This window comes from Aythya marila (assembly GCF_965140915.1).
Source record: "Aythya marila genome assembly, chromosome: 1".
NCBI classification, from domain to species: Eukaryota; Metazoa; Chordata; class Aves; order Anseriformes; family Anatidae; genus Aythya; species Aythya marila.
The window spans coordinates 3,841,327-3,865,861 of NC_139042.1; the positions used below are offsets into that span (position 1 = coordinate 3,841,327).

General features: G+C 45.2%; 1 protein-coding gene across 3 annotated transcripts in view; it reads right to left on the minus strand.

The window, feature by feature from the left end:
* Positions 1-2,632: 2,632 nt before the first annotated feature.
* The window catches only part of TENM4 (teneurin transmembrane protein 4), a 597,100-nt gene continuing 575,197 nt past the window's right edge, over positions 2,633-24,535 (minus strand). For all 3 annotated transcript variants that reach the window (XM_082754369.1, XM_082754368.1, XM_082754367.1), the window contains 4 exons: positions 20,309-20,605; positions 17,454-19,068; positions 12,798-12,940; positions 2,633-4,259 (listed from right to left, as the gene is read on the minus strand). In XM_082754369.1, the coding sequence (XP_082610495.1) occupies positions 3,501-4,259; positions 12,798-12,940; positions 17,454-19,068; positions 20,309-20,605 (2,814 nt within the window). In that variant the 3' untranslated portion in view covers positions 2,633-3,500. The remainder of the gene's footprint in view (positions 4,260-12,797; positions 12,941-17,453; positions 19,069-20,308; positions 20,606-24,535) is intronic.

Sequence of the window (24,535 nt, forward strand, 5' to 3'; positions counted from 1 at the left end):
CCGTCAGCCTCCTCCCTTAAATTCCATGGGAAAGCACAACAGGGTCCCCTAGAAAAAGGACTTTCCATTAATGGCTGGGGAAATGCAGGGGTTCAAGGCTGAAAATGTTTGTTTCCAGTTTCACTACCCAAGTCAAGTGGAAGGGGTGAAGCTTTCACAGAGGCTGAAGTTTCAGGAACAGAATCACAGAATCACAGGAGGGTTGAGGTTGGAGGGGACCTCTGGAGGTCATCTGGTCCAACCTCCCTGCTCAAACAGGGCCACCCAGAGCAGGGTGCCCAGGACCATGTCCAGAAAAAATAGCAGACATCTTCAGGCAGGTTTATATCCATCACTGGGTGGCCATCCCTTTTTTTTTTTGGTTAAAGGCTTCAATAAGGAAACGAGCATCACAGATATATATGTATATACCCTTACATATATATATATTTTTCCTTTTATTTTTGACATACTGTCCACAGTTTCTGCAAAGGGCGTAGGTCCAGGAGAAGACCTTCATGTTGCTGGTGGGCAGTCGCACCCCGCTGGCGCTGGAGGATGCAGAGAGGTGCACCCCGTGGTGCGGAGCAGGATGGCTCCTGGCTCCAGGGACCGTAAGACTCTTGAAAACTGGGAGAGCTCCTCCAAGTCACCAGCTCGTGTAATAACCTGAAGGGTCTGTAAGGCTGTAGAGGTGCCGTCTCAGGCTGGCAGGGTTCCAGCAGGAATGTTTCACGCTTGAGTCTCTTTCCGTGGCTGCGTGGCTTGCTCTTGCTCTGCTCCTCCTGCAACACGCGGATGGGGATGGGGATGGAAGCGTCGCTTCTCGCCGGAGCTACCTGGATGACGGGATGCACGCCGAGCTCTCTCCATGCCACAGGTCTTCAACACGTGTTTACGCCTTTCCTCCCAGCTTCCCATATTTTATTTATTTATCTTTTTTTGGTCCACCTGGTTGAGGAGCTGGTAGGGGGGGATCTGTTCTTGGTGTACCCCAGGGAGGGGGAACTGGGGAGCCCTGGAAAGGTGATGCTGCCTCCTTCAAGGAGGTGGCAGCTGCTGGCTTGGCTAACACTGCCCCAGTCCCCACCAGAGCATCCTCAGGACAACCGAGGCTTGCCAAGAGTTGGATACCAGTGACACAGGCAGTGATGCCACGGCCTTTTCACCATCCCTGGCAGGCGGCTGCCCAAAGCCACCGCTCCCTTGCCAAGGACTTGAGCTGGCCCAGGCTCTGCAGCTCCTCCCAGCTGGCTCTGCCGGAGCCCGATGCCCTTTCCAGCCCAGCTGCCTGCGATTCACGCCTGCCAAAGCTCTAAAGGTTGCGTGCTGCAAGGGGTGGTGGGGAGCACAGTGCTGGTTACAGCAGCAGCAACGTCATCCTTGCTGCAAGCAGGAGGGACCGCCGGGAATTCAGGGCTGTACCGGTGGGTGGCCCCAAGGTGGGTCAGCCCTGGGGCTCTGCAGCCGCCGAAATTACGGCCGTGCAGCCTGAAGGATTGGGAACTGGAGGAGGAGCAGTCTGCTGGGGGAATTTCCATCCCATACCTTCCTCCAGGCAAGCACCCGGGAACAGAGAGGCAAGGCAGGCAGAGCTGGCAGCCGGCATCTACGGGGAAACCGCGATAGCACTGGGGCTGCCAAAACTTTGCTGCTCGAGGAGCATGTGCCCAACATGCCTTGTTTTGGGGGCTAGAGCCTGCAGAGGAATATTGGGATGTGTTGGAGGATACCAGCGGTGGTGGGCTGGCTCAGGGGTGCATTGCAGGTAGGGCACTGAGTGAAGAAACAGCCTTGGCATGGATTTGCACATCTCGGGTTATCTCTCTGCAGAACCAGGCAGCATAAAGTGAAGCGGATGGGGGGAAAAAAAATAAATCAGGACTGAGATGTTCTCAGAGAGACACGGTGAGAGCTCTTAGAGTCAGGATACGTGCACGTGTCAGTGTGAGATGTCTGTTTGGGACCAGGGCTGGCCAGCGGGGTGATGCCTCAGCCTGCAGGAACGGCCCCTTGCTACCGCGGGGCTGCTTCAGGCAGGGAAGAGGATGCTCATCTCATCTCCTTGTTCCCTTGAATTTCAAGGACACTTCCAGAGCACAGAGGTTATGTGAATACAAATTACATTAGCATGCCATGTAACTCTGTCAGCAGTTTCTTATTAAAGCACTTGGTCCCCTCTGTAGTGGGCATTTCTAGCCAAACTTCCCTTTCTTCACTGCTAACAGTCAGCTGGGCTCTCCGTTAAATTCAAGCTCGTGTAAGAAACAGTGAGAGGGTTGATTCCAATATTCTCCTTCTTGTCCCACCACGCACAAGCTGTTGCTACTTATTAAACATTTTAAAATCCCTGCTGCCAAAGTCCCCTAGAGACATTTATCTGCCATAGTCATAAATGACTTGCCAGCATGCTACTCAAAACTGCGTTTCCCAGCCAATAAATACAAGCTCCAGAATCAGGAAAAGCAGGGTTTGGCTTGCTCTAATTTTCAGTGGTATGTCACTGGGATACTATAACTACTTTTAAATTCAAATCAGCTTCCTAAAAATTAACTGGTTTTATCAGATACAGCACAGTGGACTGTTAAACACGTAGCCTCGTGTACTGAAACACTATACATTTAATGAAGTTATGCCATTAGCAAATGTACAACATGGGTGCATTAAATCCACCTATAGAACAGCTCTACGTATGAGAGAGAGAATTTATTTTAGCTTTTCTCAATAGAGCAGGAGTCCCTTTCTTGGCTTTTGCTAGGTTTTAACTAAAACCAGGATTTGCGCACACACACAAAAACAAACAAAAAGTATCTACTCTCATAATGAAAAAAGACTGATTTTTTTTCTTTTTTTATTCCAGTTCAGGAAGGAAGAGAATCATCTTGCAAGTTAATATAATCAGCTCCTTTGCCTCTATAATCTACTTCTGCTCAGCAGGAGCCCCCAAAAAACACTTTAAGTCCCAAGTGAAACGTGAAAACTACTTGTAAGGTCTCTTTTGAGGCACATGATTCGGACGGTCGGTCGCTTTCGGTGTTAAGGAATCAGTGTCGTCTTCCTTTTCCTTTCTTCCCAGGAAGAGCTCTCCGGCACGCCGTGGGCTCCCCATTTTTTGGGTGGAAGGCTATCTGTCCCTGCCCCAAACCAGAAAGGGTTAGGATGACACAAGTTAGCACAGACACCCATTTCGCACTTCACACCTACGGACGTACGTTGACGACTCCCCACTTCAAATTCCTCACAAAGGGGAAAAAAAAAAAGGACAAGAGACAGTAAATGTCACTGTGATCACACAACGGCAAAATATACCTTCTGTTCATTGCAAAAAACGTGTGAAGGCCAAATTAAAGGGGAAAAAAAGGATGTTGCATGAGTTACAGTGCAACCGTATAATTCCTTCTCTATTTTCCTCCCCCCCACCTTGTTCAGTTTAGAAAAAGGATTGAGTACAACACAGTCAGGTAAGTGGCCACAAAAGAGTAGCTGTCTTTGGCAAGAAGTCACCGTATGGACCCTCTCTGTCACCTTCTGCCCATCTCGCTCTGTCTCATGAAGTGGATGTTGTTGGCGCTGTCTGAGAGTTCTGGGTACTGCTCCACTGAGATCACAAAATAGCCGTCATAGCCCTGTACCCGGCCTGTGTTTAGCACTTGTTGCTTCTCCCCTTCTGTCCACGAGCGAATACCCTCCTCCCCATCCCGCAGTCTCTGCTGTTCTCGGGCCCAAGCTTGGGCGACGGCGCGCTGGCGGGCCAGCTCCAGGACGCGGGCCTTCTCCTCGTCCAAGGTGGTCCCGTAGCGAGTGTTCAGGCACAGCGCGCCGTACTGGAGCTGGATGTCCGTGTAACGTCTAGTCCTTCCACCCAGCACTGTGTTGATCTGGGACACCGTGACGTTCACACCGTTCTCCAGGGTCCTCCGCCCGCCGCTGAGGCCCAGGATGGACAGGTCGCCCTCCGACGGCCCTTGCTTGATGAAGTAGTGCGTGTCCACCCCGTCGATGGTGAAGTGCAAGTTCTCCAGGTAATGGGCGTTGTTCAGGATGGCTGCGATCCTCCGCCCATCCTCGTTGGCCACACTGATAATGTCGGTGGCCACGCGCCCGTCCTTCATGGCGAACTTGACGCCTTTGCCGAAGATGGAGCCTCCGGAGGCAAAGTTCCTGTTCTTCTTGACGTGCCGGCACCCGGCGATGCTGGAGCTGTAGATCCGTTCGAAGCGCTCAAGGGTGACAAAGGCCTTCAGCTGCTTCTGCACTTCACATTGGACCCCCAAAATTGACTGAGAATGGAGAGAAAAAAAGAAAAAGATATGTTAGAAAGAGAAGCCTGATGACCCAAAGGCATTGTTTTGCATGCTGGAGACCAGTGTCAATCTAATGAGGAGCTCCATGTTTGTTTTTTTTCCTCATCAACTTTCTTCAGATTTTTAATTCTTTGTAGTAGAAGAGACACATGCCAGGATATTCCCCCTAATACTCATTGTTTCAATAAATGGAACTGTATTTACACTTACAGATAGAAAGAGGCATAGGGAGTAAAGGAGTTTTTGCTTTAGTAGTGTGGGGGTCTCGTTTGGGCTCCCAGCTGGCCGAGCTATTACTTTGTGCTTCAGCAATCTTTATCTGCAAATAAGAAATCACTCACAGAGAATTCGGTGGCCATTATGCTTTATAAAATGCTTTGAGGTTTCTGTGACAAAGTATGAAAATATCTGTAACAATTCCCTCTATTTTACCTTCACCTTGTAACTCTTTGGGCCATTTTCAAAAGGCCTGCATCGCAGGTACGACCCTCGAAGTGACCACAGCCCCTCTACATCCCATTTCAGCCTGGCCAAAGCAGGCTGTTTAAAACTCAAGGAGGGCCCTAAATCCAAATCCTATTTCCTGCAGACCCTCTACAACGTGCCAGGCTCCCTGAGCTAGGGCCTGCCATACCTGATGTTCGAGTTTTAGCTTATATTGAAGAAAAACTGCAGAGAGACAACAGCCTGGATCATTTGTAGTCAGGTACAATACAAAGTCACTTTTGCTGTTAGCGTATAATGGAGCAAGCACACAGCGAGTCAGCAGCTCATCATTACTGCAAAATGTCTTTGGAAATGCTCTCATCAATTCATGGCAGCGCAATCTTCTTACAAACCCTTGCTCATGAACAATTATTTGCTCAAATTTCACAAAAGCAAGAGGATGCTACGACAAAACTCTCCTGGCACGGCCAACGGCTGAGTTCAATAAAGTAATGACATCCAGGATTAAAAATAGGCTACAAAGAAAAGTTTGCTGCACTCCAATTATTTTGAGGAAATTTAACATCCATGAAGGAGATTGCCTTAAACAGTCCACAAGCTAAAGGCTCACATCCTTCCCTGGCTGTAAGAAGACATTTCAGACAATGCAGACATTTCAGCATTGACCTCTTTACTACGACTTATGGTGAGGGAAGGGAGATGAACCCTCGCTTCCCTGGTAGCCATTTCCAAGGAAGGGTTTCAAACCATTAGAGAAACAAAATAAAGCATCCTGCACTGTAACTTGCTCAGTGGTTATGAGCAGTTTTTGCTCTATAGAGGAGAAAACTATAAAAGAACAGAGGCACACAAGTTTAAGGGCAAGTGTTGGGTTTAATCAACATCGAAATACCTAAGACCCATGACTTACTTTTATTCAAAGTGCCAAGAAAGCTGCAGAAACCCCCTTCCCTCCCCCTTTTGGTTGTTAGCATAGTTGCTGGAGCAGCCATAGGAGCTCTTTCTGGTTCTCCCCATGCTGCCTGTGGGGGATCTCACATACAGCCCAAAGAGCGATCTAATTAACAGTCTGATAGCTCCCCCACCAGCTGAACAAGGGCTCTAATTATGGAAAAGATGGACGTAATTAATGAAGATGTCACCGATGATGGACAGGGAGCAATTAGGCTTCTAGACTCCACGAAACACTTACAGTTCTGCATAAGTGCACATCGCACACCCTTCGCTAGGTATTTCATCTTAAGAGGTGTTTAAATGGGGATGTATTCCTCTCAGGTGCATCTCCTATGGGCTGACTCCAGGTGGTCCTTCCCCACGACCCACGCCTGCCACATTGCTCTTCCATCTTGCTCAGTAACTTTTACAAGCAACGGGAAAAGTTCCTTCTCATTACTCACACTGAATCATCATTTAGTGCAAGATCCTTCACTCAGGAATGTAAATCAGGTCTTCTGCACCACATTTCTGCGTCCTGTGGTCATTTATCTGTCACCCTTCTCTATATATGCATTGCTATATTTACCAGAAGTTAAGTGGTCAGGGATCCCTAGAATTAATTAATCGCAGCAGCTACTCAATATCACCTTGGATAAGTTGGACAGCACCAGGCATGGTTTGGGCCAGAAGGACACAGTCTGTAATATTGTGTTTATGCTGCTAAATGAGAGAAGCCTCGGCAGTGAGGTCTTGCACTAGACCTCTTATCATCCACACTGGTTAATTTTAATTAATTAAAATTAAATAATTTTATTTTCAGCTCCTGGTTTGGCTTCAGACCCCTCCAACTGCTGTCTCTGAATGGCCTCAAGTAGCACCGGTGGAGGTTCAGGTTGGCAATGAGGAGACATTTCTGCTCAGCAAGAGCGGTCAGGCCTTGGGACGGGTTGCCCAGGGAGGTGGGGGAGTCCCCGTCCCTGGGGGTGTTCAAGGAGAGGTTGGACGTGGTGCTTGGGGACACGGCTTGGTGGTGACATTGGTGGTAGGGGGATGGTTGGATCAGATGATTTTGAAGGTCTCTTCCAACCTCTATGATTCTGTGATTCTGTTATTACTCTAAAATATTGGTTGGGAGTCTTCTGCTGACAACAGCTGTACAGTGACATTTAATGGGTGATGTCCTTGAGTTTGCCATTAATTCAGGAAGGATGGTAACCTGTTTGGCACATGCTGTGATAGGTACAACAGGCAACAGCTCTGACATGATCTACCTTCATCAAGCTCCACAAGCTCTGTCAAGCTGGGACCCTCTGGCCTGGGGTCAAATTTTTTGATTTTCAACTTCATGGTCAAATTCCCAATAAATTTGATTTTAGATCAGCAATTGTCCACTACAAAAGGTAAACCAAAATTTTAAAGTCTTTTTTACAATTTATGACCCAATAATAGAATACGTGACCTTTCCTTTATCTAATAACATGCTGCCTTCATGACATTATATGAAGTCATACAATTTCCACAGCTCCACTGCTCATCTGGATTTCATATAGAAGGAAAATAAGCAGCACCCACCCCTCTACTGGCATGACTTGGAGGTTTAATGGCTTACACATGAGCTAACAGCAATGGCACTGTCACTTTTTGCCTCAGGACACTCAGACAGGACGTGAGGCCAACTGGCTTGTTGGTTCTCTCAGCCTCTATCCAGGACACATCTCCTCCTCTGTACAGGGAAAGCATTTCTCTTGTTGCATGGGCAACAGTAGGGCTGTTACTGGCACTGCTCCTGGTGGCTAAGACAGACGTGAAATGATGGATCAAAGCCACAGAAACGAGACCTTCTTCACCTCTAGCTGTATGCCCACTGTAGGTGGAAGTTTTGTGAGGCTGGGGGCTGGATCCACCTTTGCTGGCAAAGTAACTTGGTAGTACTTGCCAATCTATGGATGGCCCAGCCTTCTGTGTACCTGCTTCTCACACTTCAGTGTTGGCTTCAGGACTGATTCAGTTGCCCATAAACCCATACACTGATGTCTCGTGTGATCTGAGATGCCCCTGAGTGCCTGCAGCTTCTTTGTGAAGCAGTGAGAAACAAAAGCTCTGGGTGATTTGTGCCCTGCTGGACACCAAGTTCACAGGCAGGGGCCTAAATTTAGGTGTCTCCATCTAGAACAAAATCACACCCAAAGGGTCTTTCACTGGGGATTGGTTACAGGTCTTCTAGATAAAGGCCTTTTTTTTTTTATCATAACATCTCCCCATCTTTTGTTTTGTAGTAGGAGAAGACATGCAATGCTGTAATACCGAACATCTCTTAACTATTATAATAACTAAACTCTGTTATCTGCAAATAACTCTGTTATCTTGAAAATGAGCCCACAATCGCTTTGAAATGACTTTTTGAGTGCATTTCTTTGATAAAACAAAATGATATTTGGGAACAGCATTTTTTTTTTTTTTATAAAAGAAAAACAAACCCATCCAACAGTAGGAAAAAAAAAAAAAAACTACAAAAAAACACACCAAATTCAGGCAAACCAGGGCACAGCTAGCTTTGTATGCTCTGCTGTGAATATACAGGGGGGAGGCAAACATATTGCGCACAGTTCAAAGAGGCACCGTATCCCTGACTTTGCAATTACCATTTCTGTTTCATCTTAGAACTCATTTTAATGAACTGGTAAGGAAGAGAAACAAAATTTTCATCCAAGGCTGCAGTGGTGTATAGTATTCTCTAAAAAATGCCACTGCTTTTAGCAACTGTAAAGGAAGGCATCTATAAAACCAGCATTAAGGCAGAAAGAGGGGAATTCATAGTTGTTTTATTTCAATATTTGTTCTTAGATGTGAGTGACAAATAGGCTGGGTTTGTTTTTCCTCCCAGACTCTTTTAATCAGATGTCCTTAGGTGACATTTCACTTTATCTAGTAACAACCCATTGGAGAGAAGAGAACGACCTTCATCATTTCTTTCCTGCTGCACAGAGCTCAAGAGAACGGCACATTACAGAGTTCTCTGAATAGCCTCTTGCATTTTGCCTGCACCTCTCGAGGATTCGAAATACCATCGCCAGATACTATCATCTGTTGTTTTTAAATACCGCCTTCCAGTGTGAGACTGCAAGCTTTAATTTCCCATCAAGGATCCAAGATGTGAAATACGTGAGTACGTTTCCAAGTTTCTCTCCATCTCCTGCCGCTATACACAGATAGGTGTTTCTCCAACTACCATATGGGTTACAATGTGGAAAGCCACTTCCAAAATGCTTGGCCCAAGCTACCCCTTCCCTGCCTTCAAAATTCTCCACCGTTAACTCCCTGCTATGGATGCCCTCTCTCATGGTGAACCCCTCAGGATGTAGCTCCCAAAAGCTATGACACCTGGTGGAGGGTGGCTGGGGGGACACCCCACATTGCCAACTCTTGGGTTTGGAGGAGAGATCTCTCCTTCATCCCACCTTCCTAATTCTTGGGTTTGGAGGACAGGTCTCTCCTCCATCCCACTTGTGCACACAGCTCTGGGGGGATAGCTAGGTTGAGCTCATCACGCACATTTCCATCTGTGGGGAAATAAAAGGATTTGCCTCCTTTTCCTCCTCTTCTTTTTTCGTAATGCCTCAGGAGCTTAGTGCCTTGGAGACTTCAGCTCTTCCCCACCATCAGATGAAGTAAAAACTAGCCAAAAGGTTCACAAAACATAGCTGAATACATCGAGAGCGTGATGGCCCATGCTCAGGACTAAGCACCCCCAAAGTGAGGATGCTCTTGCTGAGTGATGAGCATTGTCAAGAGCAATCCCTCAGAAGGGGAGGAATGTCCTTGGGACATTTTCTGTCCTTGGGACATTTTCTTATGGGAGGGACAGAAGCGTAGTTAATGATATGATGTAGCTAATGTTAGAAGCACTGATTCCAAAACATCCCTTCCTGCAAATAGAGTTGTTCTGGCTCTGGCAATTACCTGACAATTCAATAAGACAAAAGGGAAAGGGGGGAAAAAGGGAAAAAAGGAGAAATTGCATTCAGGTGCAGCAGCTCCACAATATGCCAGAGGTCACCCGGAGTCCCCTGGTGGCCAATAACACGGAACTTGTTCAACAAACAATTTAGTGACAGGCTCACAGACACAGGGGAGGGGGAGGAAAAAGTGCCACACAACAGAGTATTGGATTTTAAATGTCACTCCAGAGCTGCAGGGGGTTAGTGCAAAGTTTATGACATGCTGGCTGTTTCTGAGCTGGTGGATGCCCACAGCCAGAATTATCTCTTCCATCTTCCAGCCCTGCAAGGCAAGTCCCAACAATGTTTTGGAAGGAGATGCCAGGCCCCTCTGGTTATGCACTCCGAAGAGATACGATGCAGCCAAAGGAGTTAGTTGCTTTGCTGTTATGCTCCTGTTATTCATTCCTCTCCGATAAAAGAACTGACTCAATCTGCTGGGCCACGGCTTTGATCAGCGGAGCCAGTGGAGTAACTCAAATTTCCTTTGGTCTATTACAAGGGGCTATGTGACCCAGAGAAACCAGGGATCGGAAGAGGCAGAGATGAGAAAGCTGTGGCACATCATGCAGTGAATATCCCCGGATTTCAAACAGAATGGGCATTGTCTGGTGCCTTGTCCAGGCTGCTTTTAAATGATAAAAGATCTGCAGTTTCTTCCATGTGCTCTGGAAAGGCATTCCACAATTCCATCAATCTCATTAAACAAAAATATTTCCCGAACTTCCATTTAACTTTGTTTAATTTTGTCATTTGTTCTGGGAGGCTTTCAAAACTTTGCATTTTATTCCACATGCTTCGTCAACAGATACGGGGAGAACTGGTACGACAGAGGGCTGAATCCTGTCTGGGAGTGTGTGTGTGGCTGGAAGGGCTGGGAACAAACAGAACTGCACGTGAAAAATCAGTGTTCAACGCATGGATAGGTTTAGGAGAAAATGGATCGTATGTTCAGGTATAAAATGAGAATGAATTTAGTTTATGCAAATACATGTCTACATTATGCTGTCTGTGACAGAAAGGAAGGGAACCCTGCTCTACAGTATTTGAGAGCCACTTGCTATCACAGCATGATCCTGCAACTGTAGACTAAAATAAAAATGCTCCTGTTTTGTTGCTGTCATAACACAGGGGAAGAAAATGAAACAACCTGCAATGGTTAAATTCCGCTTTCAACATTGTGATTGTAAAGTGACTCATCTGGAAACACCATAGCTGCATAAAGCCATTATTTACAAGGCAGGCCCCTGCACAGACCTCACTGCAGCTTCTTGGTTTACAAACCTGAAGGGGACAAGGAGACTTCCTTTTTATTGCTCATTCAGGCAGATTCACCTAAAATGGGTGGCTGGAAGGGACGGCTCCTTGGTTTTATTTCCAGCTCCCGTATAAACAAGTGTCAGACTTCATCTCAAGCTGCCAATTAAATTATTTGGCTATTCAATAACCATAATAAAAATACTGAAATGATATAATAATAACATTATTATTATTATTATTAACATCTGAGTGTTATCATTTACTGTACATAATAATTTAAAGACAATCTTTGTGCGGTCTCTGAGTGAGCCTTCCCTGTTTGCCTCCTCCTGTACAGCTTTGCCTGGAGAGACTGTCACATCAAAGCGGGGGAAGAATCCTGAGGCTATTTCTCATTACAGAAATCATCTCTGGTAGCATTTCATTGTTTAATCCGAGGACGAGAGAAACAAAAGAGAAGTGTCTGAGCTCCAAAAACACAACCGAGTTACTGTGGCGTAATGGTTTTCAAGCATCAGCGCAGCCATGGTAGCAAAAGGCATCGTTCTTTCCGTCTGCTTCTATTGTAAAGTGTTATGTCTTAATTTAAATCTCTCTTGTTGAAGTCAAAGCTGGTACATTTTAGCTTGTCTTCCCTGCAACTATGAGGCTCAGTACCGAGGCAGGGCTGACACACGACTATGTAATTAATTCACAGTACCTTGTTCATACCTCTGAGTGATACCTTGGGGCTGGGGAAATGTGACACTGTATTTTACCTGCTGGGTTAATAATTTGTGTACAGGACCTCAAGAATCCACTGCAGGACAGTGAGATTTCAGTAAAGGCTTAGATAAAGAGCCTAGGAAAGCAGCTGGGATCAGTTCCACTTGCTACCATTATCATTTTATAAGCAGAAGTGTTAAGAGCACATCCTGATCTCCCCAAACAAATCGGTGCCTCACAGCTCTCGCAGTATTTGAATATACAGCAACAGCAAGCAGGAATCTATATCCTAAAGAGAATTCAGACTGGAGAGATAAAACAACCCCAGAATAAAATCAGGCTAGGAGAGGAAAGAGTATCCTGAGAGGGAAACGACTGTTTTCAAGGTCATACAGCTGATAAGCAGTAGGGCTGGGAGTAACCCAAGGCTCTCAGACCCTGACCCAGTGTGCTAACCTTTAACAGTGCTGCCTCCACCTTTCAGCTGAATAATTCCCAACAGGAAGAGACGGAGAAATGATTGGGCTGTAAAAGCTTTTTCTTGCCAATTTTATCATTGAATTTTGTGCTAGCATCTGCCAAAGTGGCTTGTGATGCAGGCCTGTTTTTAAAAGCAGGACATAGTGGTTTGGGATTAAAACCCCTCAGGTAAAATGAAAGTTAACTATCAGCTAAAACTTCTTTCTGGAGAAACCCACTGTAATGCAGAACAATTTCCTAGGGAAGTGCTGTGACTTTTTTTTTTTTTAAAGGTATTTTAAATCAGACTGAATAAATTAAAAAAAAAAATAAAAAATCTGTAGAAAATGATTCTGTATCAAGGTTTTCTTTCATTTGCTTCCAAGAATCCTTGGTGCAAAGGCCAGGACCTTTGTCTGCAGTATGTGGTAGTTCTCTCTTGTTTGACAAAAAAATAGTAATGCTCCATCTCACTGAGTGACTACCAGAAAGTATCACAGGAATAAATGCAGGGGCAGTAAAGAATTTATGATGTGATTATTCGGTGAGATTTCATTACTGTAATGGGGAGAGACAAGCTGCCTTGGGTTGACTGCCTCTTAACCTCCCAGCACATCTGGAAGAACAGGCTGATGGTTATTTACAAAGACCCCAAGTGGATACTTTGCTGATCAGGGTATGAAATACAGCATGTAGTTGCATGGATCACCTTGCTATTGTCCCATTCTTGGGTTTTCATCTGCGTGTGGATAAGCTCATAGGATGGCTCCATGGCGTCCATGTCTGGCTTGGGGTATCCGGGGATGACGTTGTGTAGCTGGAACCCAAAGGTGAGCAGCCAACTGTTGACATCTGGAAAGGAAGAGAAGCAGAAATCAGATTAGCAGGTCTCTCAAGCAGGGTTGCCTAGGCGAATGGCACAGATGAGGACTCTACAGTGCCTGGCACTTTAGCAGTCTGGCCACAACGATTGCTCTGTACTCTGTGTGAAGAGAGCAAATCTTAATGGCCCTTGAAAGAACTGCGTGCCAAGGCTGGGCAAGTCAATGACTTTCCACCTCCAAGCACAGTCCAAATCTGCACTTTCCCAGCTTTAAAACTTTGGCAGTGACCAAATGGCTCAAATTAAAGCCAACTCCATGGCTGTTCTACATCAGCAGCCACGAGACACTGCTCTAAAGTGACAGAGGAAAAGCACAGGAACAAAGATACGCTAAGAGAAATTGAGATGCTGCAGCTTAACTGGAAGTGTTTTCCAGCCCTGCAGTCAGCTCTGACTATCTCAGCCACAATACTTCTCTTCCTGAGGCCTCCCAAAGCTTTGCATTGAGCCAGAATACCAGGACATCCTGGATGAACAGCAGTTTTGGTGCAGATGCTCAAGGAAGAGGCTCTTTGCTTTTTGCAAGGCATTTCCACCTCATTCCCTTGTCATTTTTAAGAACATGTAGTTTGAGCATTACACCAGTGTAAAGTCATGGCATCTTTTATAGTGACGTGAAACCAGCTACCACACAAGCTACCTGACAAGGTTATTTGAAAGGGCTAAATAAAAGGGGCCACAGACTGTTCTCAGGCTGTAATGCCACATCCACACTGCCGGATTCTTTTCTGTCCCATAACACAGCAGCCAGCCAGCCAGGCTACCTACAGGGATACAAAATCACTTTGCTCAGGCACTTTTCATAAACCCCTTAGAAGAAGTCCTTGGATGGTGAGAACACTGCTGGCTACAAGCCATAAAACATTGTCTTATGCAAAAGAGGGATTGTTGGCACTAAAGGGGACATGATGGAAAACCAAGGCATTTGGGATGTTGAGGATTAGACTGGGGGAACATTCTTGTATTCCTTTGACAGAAGACTACAAAATCTTCCCTAATTTGCAAATTGCAGAACTATTAGGCATAGCAGCTAGATGTTCTCCTGCTGGGGGAAATAACGACGTGGCTGGCTAACTCCTAGATCTGCCTGGGATCAGCATCGCTTCCCCACTTTAACTTTGGAGCATTTGATGATCTCACCTTGTTTGCCTTTGCTGGACTCTAGAGAAGGACACACCTGCTCCAGTCCCCGAGCAATATGGTGTGCATTTGGCACACACACAGCAATTGCAAGAAGAAGGAAGATATGGAGGTAAAGTTTAACTAATATCAGCTCCCAGGGGTCTTGCGTGTTTTGCATGTAACTGGGATGGTGTTGGTGATTGCTGTGTTTCAAGCTGGATGTGCAAAGGGCTTGTTTTTCATTTCGCTAAGCTGAATAAACACTGCTGAAACAGTCTGAAAACAGGATCAATTCAAAGAATCAAATGTGCGGATTTGAATATTTTTTTCTATGTCCCCTATGGGCCTGAATGAATGTTCTGAAGAGCTGGTCAGAAGAGAAATTACAGATGCAAATGGCAAGAAAGGCACTTCCAGATGACTGGAGGACCGGGAGCCAAACAAACACACTATCTGATGCTTGTTTTCTTGCAGGCCAAAATGTTGAGATTGGGCAGATGTCCAAAAAGCCCTTGCAACAATCCATGTGGAAGGAGGAGGGTTTCTGTAATAAAAACACTTCTGTTCACTCAACGTACAGATTGTTTTTGGAGTGTCTTTGAAACAGAGAGGTTGGGGGGGAGGGGAGGAAATTAATCGGTTCTCATTCTCGTTTGATTATCTCTTTGCTTAGCGCTAAGCCAGCCTGCTTCCAAACCCCTCTCATGTGAAGCGAGGACCTTTGATGTCCATATTGTGGACCAGGTGGTCAGGAGAACAAAGGAAAACTGTGAAGGTCGGCATCGGTGCAGGAATCATTTTCCAAGCACTTCACAAATGTTAGAAAGGATACAGAGCAGGGATGCTGAACAGCAGAAAAATATGTAACATGTCTGGAGAGATTCATGACAGGGTTTTTTTTTGGTACTGCTCAGAAAACTGACTTTCAAAACATTTGCAAACAGGAGCTTGTTCTTTTTGGGAAGAGGTGTTGGAATACCCAGCACAACAACAACAGAAAACCCACACCCCAAAACCCACCACAGGAGGAAGGTGTGGAGCTGAGAAAACAGAGGGGAAAATATTAATTTGCCAAGAGGCAGTGACAACTTTTTTGACAGAAAAGTACATTCCACATCACAGAGTTTTTTTTCAGCTACAGTAACCCTGCCAACACATTTCACAGTAAATTCATTTGAGGGCAAAGAAAAAGAGTGCTTAATGCAGACACATGTAATGGAAATGTCAGTTCAATCCATCAGGATTGCTGAAGCTGGCAGCAGAGCTCTGTGCCATGAAGTGTACAATCGCTAAAATACTCATGTTTAACAATGGGCCTCTCAAAACATAAATACCTGCTCCTCCTGCTCTCCCCTCCGCCTGCCTCCAATTTGTACCCACGAGCTCAGAAACCTGATATTTTGAGACCAAAATGTTGCTTGCCTGTGTCCTAGAAGCTGAGCTCCCCTTAAGGACAGCAGGTGCTGGGATGGGGAGGGAGGGACAGAGTGGTTCTCTGTCCCAAAATCTGGGCAGATGTGGTCGTGATGACAATGACACTCTCATCACCCACCCTGAAAGCTTCAGCAGAAAGGAATGGCAGAGCCAAGTATCACGACCCCATATCGTGATTTGTTTCTGCCATGCACAGGGTGGAAGTGGGAAGGCAGAAACTTAAAACACGAACTTGGGCTCTACATTCTTTTAAGACTAGAAATTGAATTTTTAAGATGATGGAAAAAGTTATTTGGTGCATATAAAACATGAAAGTATCGGATTTGGGCGTCTTGATGTTATCATCAAAGCTGGGTGGGAAACTGTTTGCTTGATCCAAGACAGCATTTGAAATTCTGTCCTGTCTGAACTTGAGCAGAAAAATAAAAATCTGTTAATATGTCATGAAGTGACTGTTCAAATACTAGACTACTTCAAGACTACAATTTGGTGTTAAGATGTTTCGTTTTGATTTTGACTTGTTAATTTCTCTTTTCCAGTCTTCTATAACTAGTTTATAATTAATTTGAAAAGGTTGAAACTGAAAAAGGATTTTTTTTTCTTTCACATTATTTTGGAATTTGTCATTTAGATGATTTTGAGAGCTGTTTGCAACATTTCTGCTGAGAAATCTCTCAAGCTCAACACTCTCCCACAAACAAATTCCCTTTTGACAAATGAGCATTTTCTGATAGGAAAAGTTATCTCAAAATATTCCCTGCCAGCTTTAATTATCAGAGTCAGGCCAACACACAGAGTCTTAGCCTGCATCTTTTGGCATAGCTTACTTTCCTCATGGCATCATCTTCCCAGTTCTGGACAAAACAGCTTTTCATCTAAACAAAATACCTAATGCTTATGATTATTGCAGGAGAATTTGAAAGCATGAACCTTAATGGCTGAAAAAACAAGCTGAATGAAACAATATGGGATTTTTATTTCATAACTTTTTTTTTTTTTTTTTTTTTGCTATTAAGCCACTCTCATAATTTAGAGGAATGCAAATATTGTTGTATATGGAAAAGTTGTGATAGATGCAGCAGATTTTAAAATTATTGGTATCTCCTCAAGAAGTATGCACATTTGATTTGTGACTGTCGCCTGGTTTTGCAATGATAATTATATGGAAAAAAAATCCCAACAGAACAGTACTCTAAAATGTTACTGCCAGTCTTGCACGAAGCATGAGTGTAGGATGGACATTTAACCTCCAGAATGATTTTCTGTATAAAAAACATACATAGAGATCATGTTAACGCCATTTTACGAAGTCTTTGGGGAAGCAGTTCGGAGGTTATGTCAAGCTGTGGGGGACATATGCCTTAAAACCTGGCCTTTAAGTCTAAAGCACTGGCTTTTTATTGACATTTAATAGAAACTGTTAATTCTGTTGGGCAGATTAACTCTGAACTACATTGTTACTGTTGTGTGCTCTGAAATGGCTGACGATGATAAAAGGTTTAAGTTGCTGCTGCCATTCTGCTAAAACAAATCTGCATGTCATTTGTTTAGTTGCAAATAAATCTCTGGGCAAAACTGTGTAAACAGAGCTGCCCCACCACAAAGAGAAAGGATATTAGGATGTTAATTGGTAGCTAAACTTGGGATATCCGAGGAAACAAACAACTGGAAGCAACATAAAGAGTTTAAATACCAAGCAAGTGAAAAGGAAACAAGTTTGAGAATTAGAATCTCAGTCTATGCTAATGAATTAAACATGCCCACGACCACTCTCCGACATAGGGGTCAACTGGCAAAGAAAAGCTTGTGTCCATTGTGCTGAACACTGGAAAACCCCATTGTGACAAGGATACTGAGAGGATCCTACTCACTGATGGCAAGCTAGACACCAGTTTGTGAATGTATTAATCAATTTAAATGTCTTACCTGTCATATAACATTTGATATCCTGAGAGTTGCTAATGGGGTTGTTGTTTTTGAACATATACAGGTTGAAAGGCATTATGTTATTGCTGCTCAGGTGCTTCCACATATCATGGTCCGGACTCGTCCATCGACCTGCTAGCACATCGTAGTCTCTCCGTCCCATGTGGATAAGCTTTGTGAGGGGGTCGTACAGTCCTCCGTGGTAGCCAATGATGATCTGGAAGTTGGGATTGGTGTCCATATAGATCTCCCCATATGCTGTGTATAGTATCTGTTTAATCATTAAGCCAGTCCCACTGAAGACAGCCAGAGGAGTGCCGATGTTATCGCAGGCTATGTAGAATTCATCGCCGCTGCTGAGCTCCATTGCAAAGAGGTGGCCTTGGAGGTCATAATAGAGGGATGTGATCTCTGAGCTTGAGTGGTTGTACAGATGGGTGACCTTGGTTGGGTTGGTCAGGTCTGCGTAGAAGAACTGCAAGTGGTGGCCATGGCTGGTTTTGCTAGAAACTCTCCTTCCTAGGCCATCGTAGCGGTATTTCACGCTCCACCCACTAGCTTTGTTGTAGGCTTTGATGAGCAGGCCAGCTGAATTGTATTCAAAAATATCATTGCCTCTTTGCTTCAGGAAGCCATCCTCGTCCATTTTGTACTGCACATCCCCCAGTCTAGTAATCCTATCCCTGAGGTCGTACCTGAGTGGGGTAAGGCGGGCGCTATTCCCCGGACTCAGCAAATGGAGGTTTCCATTTAGGTCATAGCTGTAACGCCAGAGTGGTTTGTCGTTGATAGACACTGTCTGCAGCTGGCCATCAGCATCATACTCATAGGAGTACCTGGTGGTGTTTGCATAAGGGCCAACCTTCAACTCTTTCTTAACAACTCTCCCCATATTGTCATACTGCACGGTCATCCAGTACATGAGCGACCGAAATATCTCGTACTGGACCTCCTTCATCCTGCCATAGGCATCGAAATGTTTGGTGTGAGTCATGACAGCGGTGGTGATAATCTGGTTGATGTCGTAGTAAATGACTCCGAATTTACCAAATTGCTCAGTTTTGCCTGACACGTCATCGTACCTGTAGAGATCGATGGGTAAAGGTGTCTCGTTGATGACTGCTTGCATGCTGGTCACCCGAAAGCTGTTGTCATAATTATAGTCAAAGCGTGCATTCACCATGCCTTCCTCAGTGAAGCGGAAAATCTGCCGGTCAATGAGGGGCCCTATCTGTCTGTACCTGATCGTACACGTGAACCCTTCATTCTGCAAGTTTATCGTCTTCAGCATGCCAGCAGTTTCATCATAGGTGAAACTGATCTTTGTGGTGTCGTAGAGCATCTCCGCCAACTTGGACAACTTTCCATACTTGTAGATGACACGTCTCCCTGTCCCCAAGTACAAAGTGTGGAGCAGCTGCTCATCCTCTGTGAAATCCTGAATTACTGAGGCATTGCCTTCTGGGGGTCGGTAGATGTTCCTGTAGTAGCCTATGGAACGGATGGTTTCTAAAGTCTGCCGGGCAACATTGGGCATGGTCACAGACGACAACCGGTCATTCTTATCAAACTCGAAGATGTACTGCCTCTGGCTGTGAAGGAGCAGCACCATGGACTAGGTGGGGAAGAGAAAAGAATACGTTTTAATCCTGGTTTTCAGGCAAAATCATTCTTAACTCTAAAAAAAACCTGCAAAATTCTCCATTCAAAAAAAAATAAAAATAAAAATAGGGCAAGTGAGATAAGTCTGCACCTACAGGATGAAGTAGTGGTAGCATGCAGCTGCATGGCCCATCAAGCATCCCCAAGTAGGAGCAAGTCAAAGGAAGAAGCAGTTAATGCAGTGAAGGTCTAAGTTTAGAATGCTCAGTTGTTTGGATCGATACCGTGTAGCTGTCTCTACCCAAATTCTCCTTGTCAATAGCTTCTACAAACTAACTAAATAAAGCTGATAGAAAGACCAAAGAAATGCTTGAAAAAATACCTTCCTGAAGCTGTTCAATGCCCAATTAACTCGGTGTGTCTATGTGTCGTCTGTTACTGCCTTAGAAACTTCTGCCCACGTGCGTATTCGTTTTCAGTGTTTTTTTGCATATAACTGACAATCACACAGATTGTATAATACAAGGTGCAAGTCAATACTTTTTGCTTTTTAAAAGCCATGTTACTGCAATTTCCTTAAGCTATTGTAGGGATAGGCTTTATATAAAACTTATGAATATCAGCCCCAGGTATGCAAGAAGGGGATCTACGGGACACTGAGTAGTGTAACAACAAATGGTAATACCCAGAAGAAATTAAGTCCCATGCCAACTTACACAATGAAGACTATAGAAACCACTGCAAAGTGTTTACAACAGTCTGGCTGGATTTGTGCCTTGTGCTTTTCATTATGTGTATTTCCTATGAAACAAGAATAGGCTACTCAAAGAAGGGAGGATGTCATACTGTATGGGTTGTTTTCACATGGAAAATCCTAGTAGAAATGCCTACTGTTCACTCCTTTGACTTTATCTGCAGATATTTTATATTACAGCTAGATCAGCAAAGGAATGTTGTGCTTAAAAATCAAATGCCAGAGCTCTACAGCATTAAGACATGCCCTCAGTGTGACTGGGAAAGAATACTGCCCCCAGGGGAACTTTCCATGGTATTTTCAACTGCTCTTTGGGTGATGTGGCACCAAGTTTCTATATGCATCTTAGTGCAAGCAGAATCTGCTTGAAGAGGAGTATTGGACTATAAGGATCAGTAATCAGCTGCTGTGAAGTAATGCAGCCATGCTAAAGTCAAAGATGTGAAGACCTTTGACACCAAATGCACCATGAGTGAGAAGCCAGTAGGAGGACTCCCACCTTCTCCAGGTAAGTGTAGCTCCAAGATTTGCCGTCAGCAAAGATCCTGGATGTAATCCTGCCAGACTGATCATACTCCATCCTCTCTGACATTGTGCCCCGCTGGATCCCCGCGATGTGTCCTCCTGGGGAATAGGTGACGTTGACCCCATTCAGTCTGCTGCTGGGCGACCAGAGGCTGGGCCTCCCCGCCTGGTCGTAGAGGATGCGGAGCGTGAACTTGCGGTGGTCGTCGTAGATCTTCTCTGTTCTTGTCACACGATCGAAGTCGAGGGACAGCAGGTTTCTGTTGTGGACCTACAAGAGCGAGACAAAGAATTAGGAAGCTGGAAACTGTTCTAGTTACCAAGCCTAGCCTTGTTTTACCAAAAACCTCTTTAGATCACACTGGAGACTATCCAGATCTTCATTGCCTCTGGATAAGACTTTCAAAACCAAGTGGTGGCCTAACCCTACTTCTTGACTTCAGTGAGGACAGAGGCAGAAAACCTGTGTGTACTTCTGAAACATCACCATGGTGGATTAATATTGCTAATATCCCAAATCTGGGCTTAGGACTGGTACAGCACATGTGGTATGGCCCTACAGAAGATGTCATAATAAATTGTTGCAAGGGATATTTGCAAAATTGCTTATTAAATCTGGGGTATAGAAACCGTTTGCTTTCATGAACATAAAAAAAATAATAGTTTCAGAAAGAAGATGAATGTTGTGTCAAGATACTTGAAAGCTGAGTTTTTCTCTGAGTTTTTACTGCATGCACTGGAGGTGAAGCCTTCCACTTGGGATGAAATGTGAAGGCTTTGACCACTGTAGATGTTACATAGACCAGGGACTTTTCTGTGAGAGCTGGAGTTTTGGCTTCATTGTCCTGGGGTTATTCTGTGTTGCATAATTACACTCCTGTTACCTCCACTGCCTCTGCATTTCCAAAGATCAAAGGTATCTACTTCAAAGGTAGGAGCAGGAATACATTTTCATTCAGGGATTGTAGCACACAGCATTACAAAAAGGACCTGCTAATACAACTCATGTTTAGCTGCATGTGCAAGGAGATTTAGAAAGCCACATCAGCACAGTAGCAAAGCACTGTGCAAGGATGAAAACCCCACGTTGCCAGGAAAAGCTTGCCAGGGAAGACAGCTGCTTCTCCATCCCACCACTTTCAAACCTTTTTCAGCTGGTGAACCCCTCTTTTCTGGGAAGGCGCAGACTCTTCTCAGATGAAATTCAAACTCCAAAGAGCTTTTTTGGTTCCCTCTGCAGCCCTTCAGCTGCAGTCAATAAACCAAGGGCTTGCAGGTTGCTGCAGGGTCTGAGTTAAAAACGCTGCCTTACCCTGCTCTGGGTAACACCAGCACTGAGCACTGCTCTCAGCCCTGGTCCAGCTTTGATCTTGGCCATTTCTTTAGGGTGCATATTGAATTTCCAGTGTATTTTGAGGGATGTGGGAGTATCTGAGAGCTAACCAGGAAAGGATATTGTAGAGGCAAGGGAGAAATGGTGTGCTGGATTCCTGGAGGGGGAGGAGAGGGAACGGCAGGACCACTGCTGTGCTTTCAGACATCAGTGCTGGAACCTGGGGAACGGGGGCATTACAAAGCCAGAAATCAAAAGAAGGAGTCTCAGAAGGAGGTCAGAAGAGGTAAAAACAGGGCTGAGAAAATGTGGAACTGAGCTGAGGGGGTGCGTGGCCAGCCCAGGCAGAAGGAGTTGGTGCTGTGATGTAAGTGTAAAAATGATGTAAAAGGAGGCAACCGCAAAACTGATTTCCAGTTTATGAATAACAGTGTAAAAGGCAAGTAGGACTTGAGGAGAAAAAAAAACACGGTGTGGAAAGGTAGATAATGCTCCAATTAAATGTGTAGCTGAGTTTAAAATAGAATGCAAATGGGCAATGGGAAAAAGAGGAAATCAGCCAAAAGCCCATTGTAACAGGCAAGCTGGGAAATAATTAAAAAGGTATCAAAACTCTAAGTACAGATGCACATATGTAACTAACGGAGCAATTTGATATCTCATAGGTGCTTGCTGCTATAAATAGAGAAAAAGAAGTGGCAATTGCCTGCAAAAAGGAAAAAAAAAAAAAAAGAAAGCAAAGCAAAGCAGGAAGGAATAATATCTCTGCCTTCCATCTATTCACAGAGCAGCTTCAGCCCAGCAGCTGCAGCTTTTTCTGCTACTGATCTCTGCCAAGAGAGCTGGAAAGAGCTCTTCCAGGGCTGGGACAGTGAGCCGGGCTGGAAGATGCCTCCCTGCTCCGTGTGCCATGCACTGTGCTGGAAGAACCAAATAACAGGTCCCCAGGCAGCTCTTAGGCTCCCTCCAAACCTCTGTATCCCGTTACTGGTGCCCTAACTCATTCCACCACCGTGGCAAGGGATTTCTGCAGGACTAGCTGAAACCAGTCTCCCTTTTCATAATTTTTTTTGATGATTTGTTTTCTCCTGCTCTCCTCTCTGTGAAGCACTGCAGTGCCAACAGCCATCCCGCAAGGTGACGGGCAAAGCCAACCCGACACTGCCAGGTAGCCTCTGAACAGGAGCTAAATCTTTTCCTCCTCGTTCAAGGGAATAGAAGGGAATTTGAATTCCCTTGAATAGAAGGGAATTTTCTGCAGAAGCACTGACGGGGCTGCAGGCTTCAGTCCAACAAGCGTGTTTTATGGTGAGCAGCTAAATAAGGTGCCATCCTACGTCCCCGAGTCCTCGTTCTGGAAAAGGCTCTGAGAAGCTCCTGCAGAAAGCTTTTGCCCCTCAGGGCGTTTGGCAAGGCCTGTGATCAGCACGGGACTGAGCCAGGGTAAACATCAATGCACAGTTCACAGTGTATTTGACCTCCCTTTACAGTGTGTATGGGACTAAACTTGCCCCCAAACTCACATCCTACTACAGTACTTCCATTTAACCCCTTGGTTTGCTCTGGAAAAGCAGGAGCACAGACACGTCGCCATCTCAGATCTCTCCAAATCTTCGTGTGGAGCTCCTTTAGCTTAAATGATAATTAAACAGTATGCATTGGTCTCCCCGGGAGAGCAAGAGCATGAAAAGGGAAGATTTCTCATAAAAAGGCTGTTGCAACCTTCCGCAGAAGAGCACAAACAATACTTCTGCAGTGAGGACTCCAGGAGCCAACAACATCCACGTGATATATGGTACCCACAAAGCAGTTTTGCCAGTGAATTGCTAAAATTATTGGGGTGGCCTTATCCAAGCCCCAGCTCCCTGTAGAAGTTCTGGAGATGATGCTGGACTGTCCTCAGTAGAAAACACACCAGGAACATTACTGGCATATCCCACAGGACCTCTCTGGTTGTGTTGGCTCTGGGAAGTCTTTGGGACACTTGGTCTGGGTGCCACTGTTAGCCTGGTCTTGGGGAAAAGGAACCAAACTGCAACAGGAGTTTTCATGGTTAAATAAATAAAACAGCTGAGCCAGCAGCTCTGTCAACTGTCCTATTTGCTCCGTTGCCAGAGATTACATCCTTCTTTATTGAAAAATTCGTATTTGTTAAAAAAAAAAAAAAAAAAAAAAAAAGGAAAGAAGGAGTTCTGCTCCTTGGAGCAGAGCTTAGCCAATGCTCTCACTGCAGATGGGGTCTGTGCTGCTGTTGGCTTGTCAGGGGCTGAATTCGCAGCCAGAAAATTAGCGGAGATACCTCGCTGCTCAGCATCAGGTCAGCATTGCTGGGACTGAGGAAAAGTTATTGGGGCTGGCCCCTTCTGCCTTCATCCACGAAGAAGTCTCTGCCCTGTGCCTTATCCCTGCGATAAACACAGGCACTGCTTTATTTCCTAGGGAAGGTTGAGGAGGCAGCTGAGCCACTGGCATTATTGTGCCAGGAGCTGGTTGAGCTCATGGCAATGTGTCGCCAGTTCCCAAGAACACCCTGCAAACATGGGGCACGACTCATAAAATATAAATCCGTGTGACGACAGCCGAAAAGATGCTGTTTTTAGGGGAACTCCCTCTTTTACAGCAGCCAGATGCTGTTCTCCCCATCTCACAGATCTCAGGGAGAGATGCAGGGCTGCAGCCTTGCTGGGTGTGCTCTTTTCCCACAGAGCATCCTTTCCCCCATGCCTTTGCTGCCGTCTCCTGGGAGCAGCGGGGTGAGGGGAGAGGGAAAGTGGTGATTTACTCACCCAAGGCAGAAAATGATAAAGTTTCCCCAAACGAACAAAAACATGTTGAACTCAACTTCCCTAAGCTTCTCCCTTGCCAGAG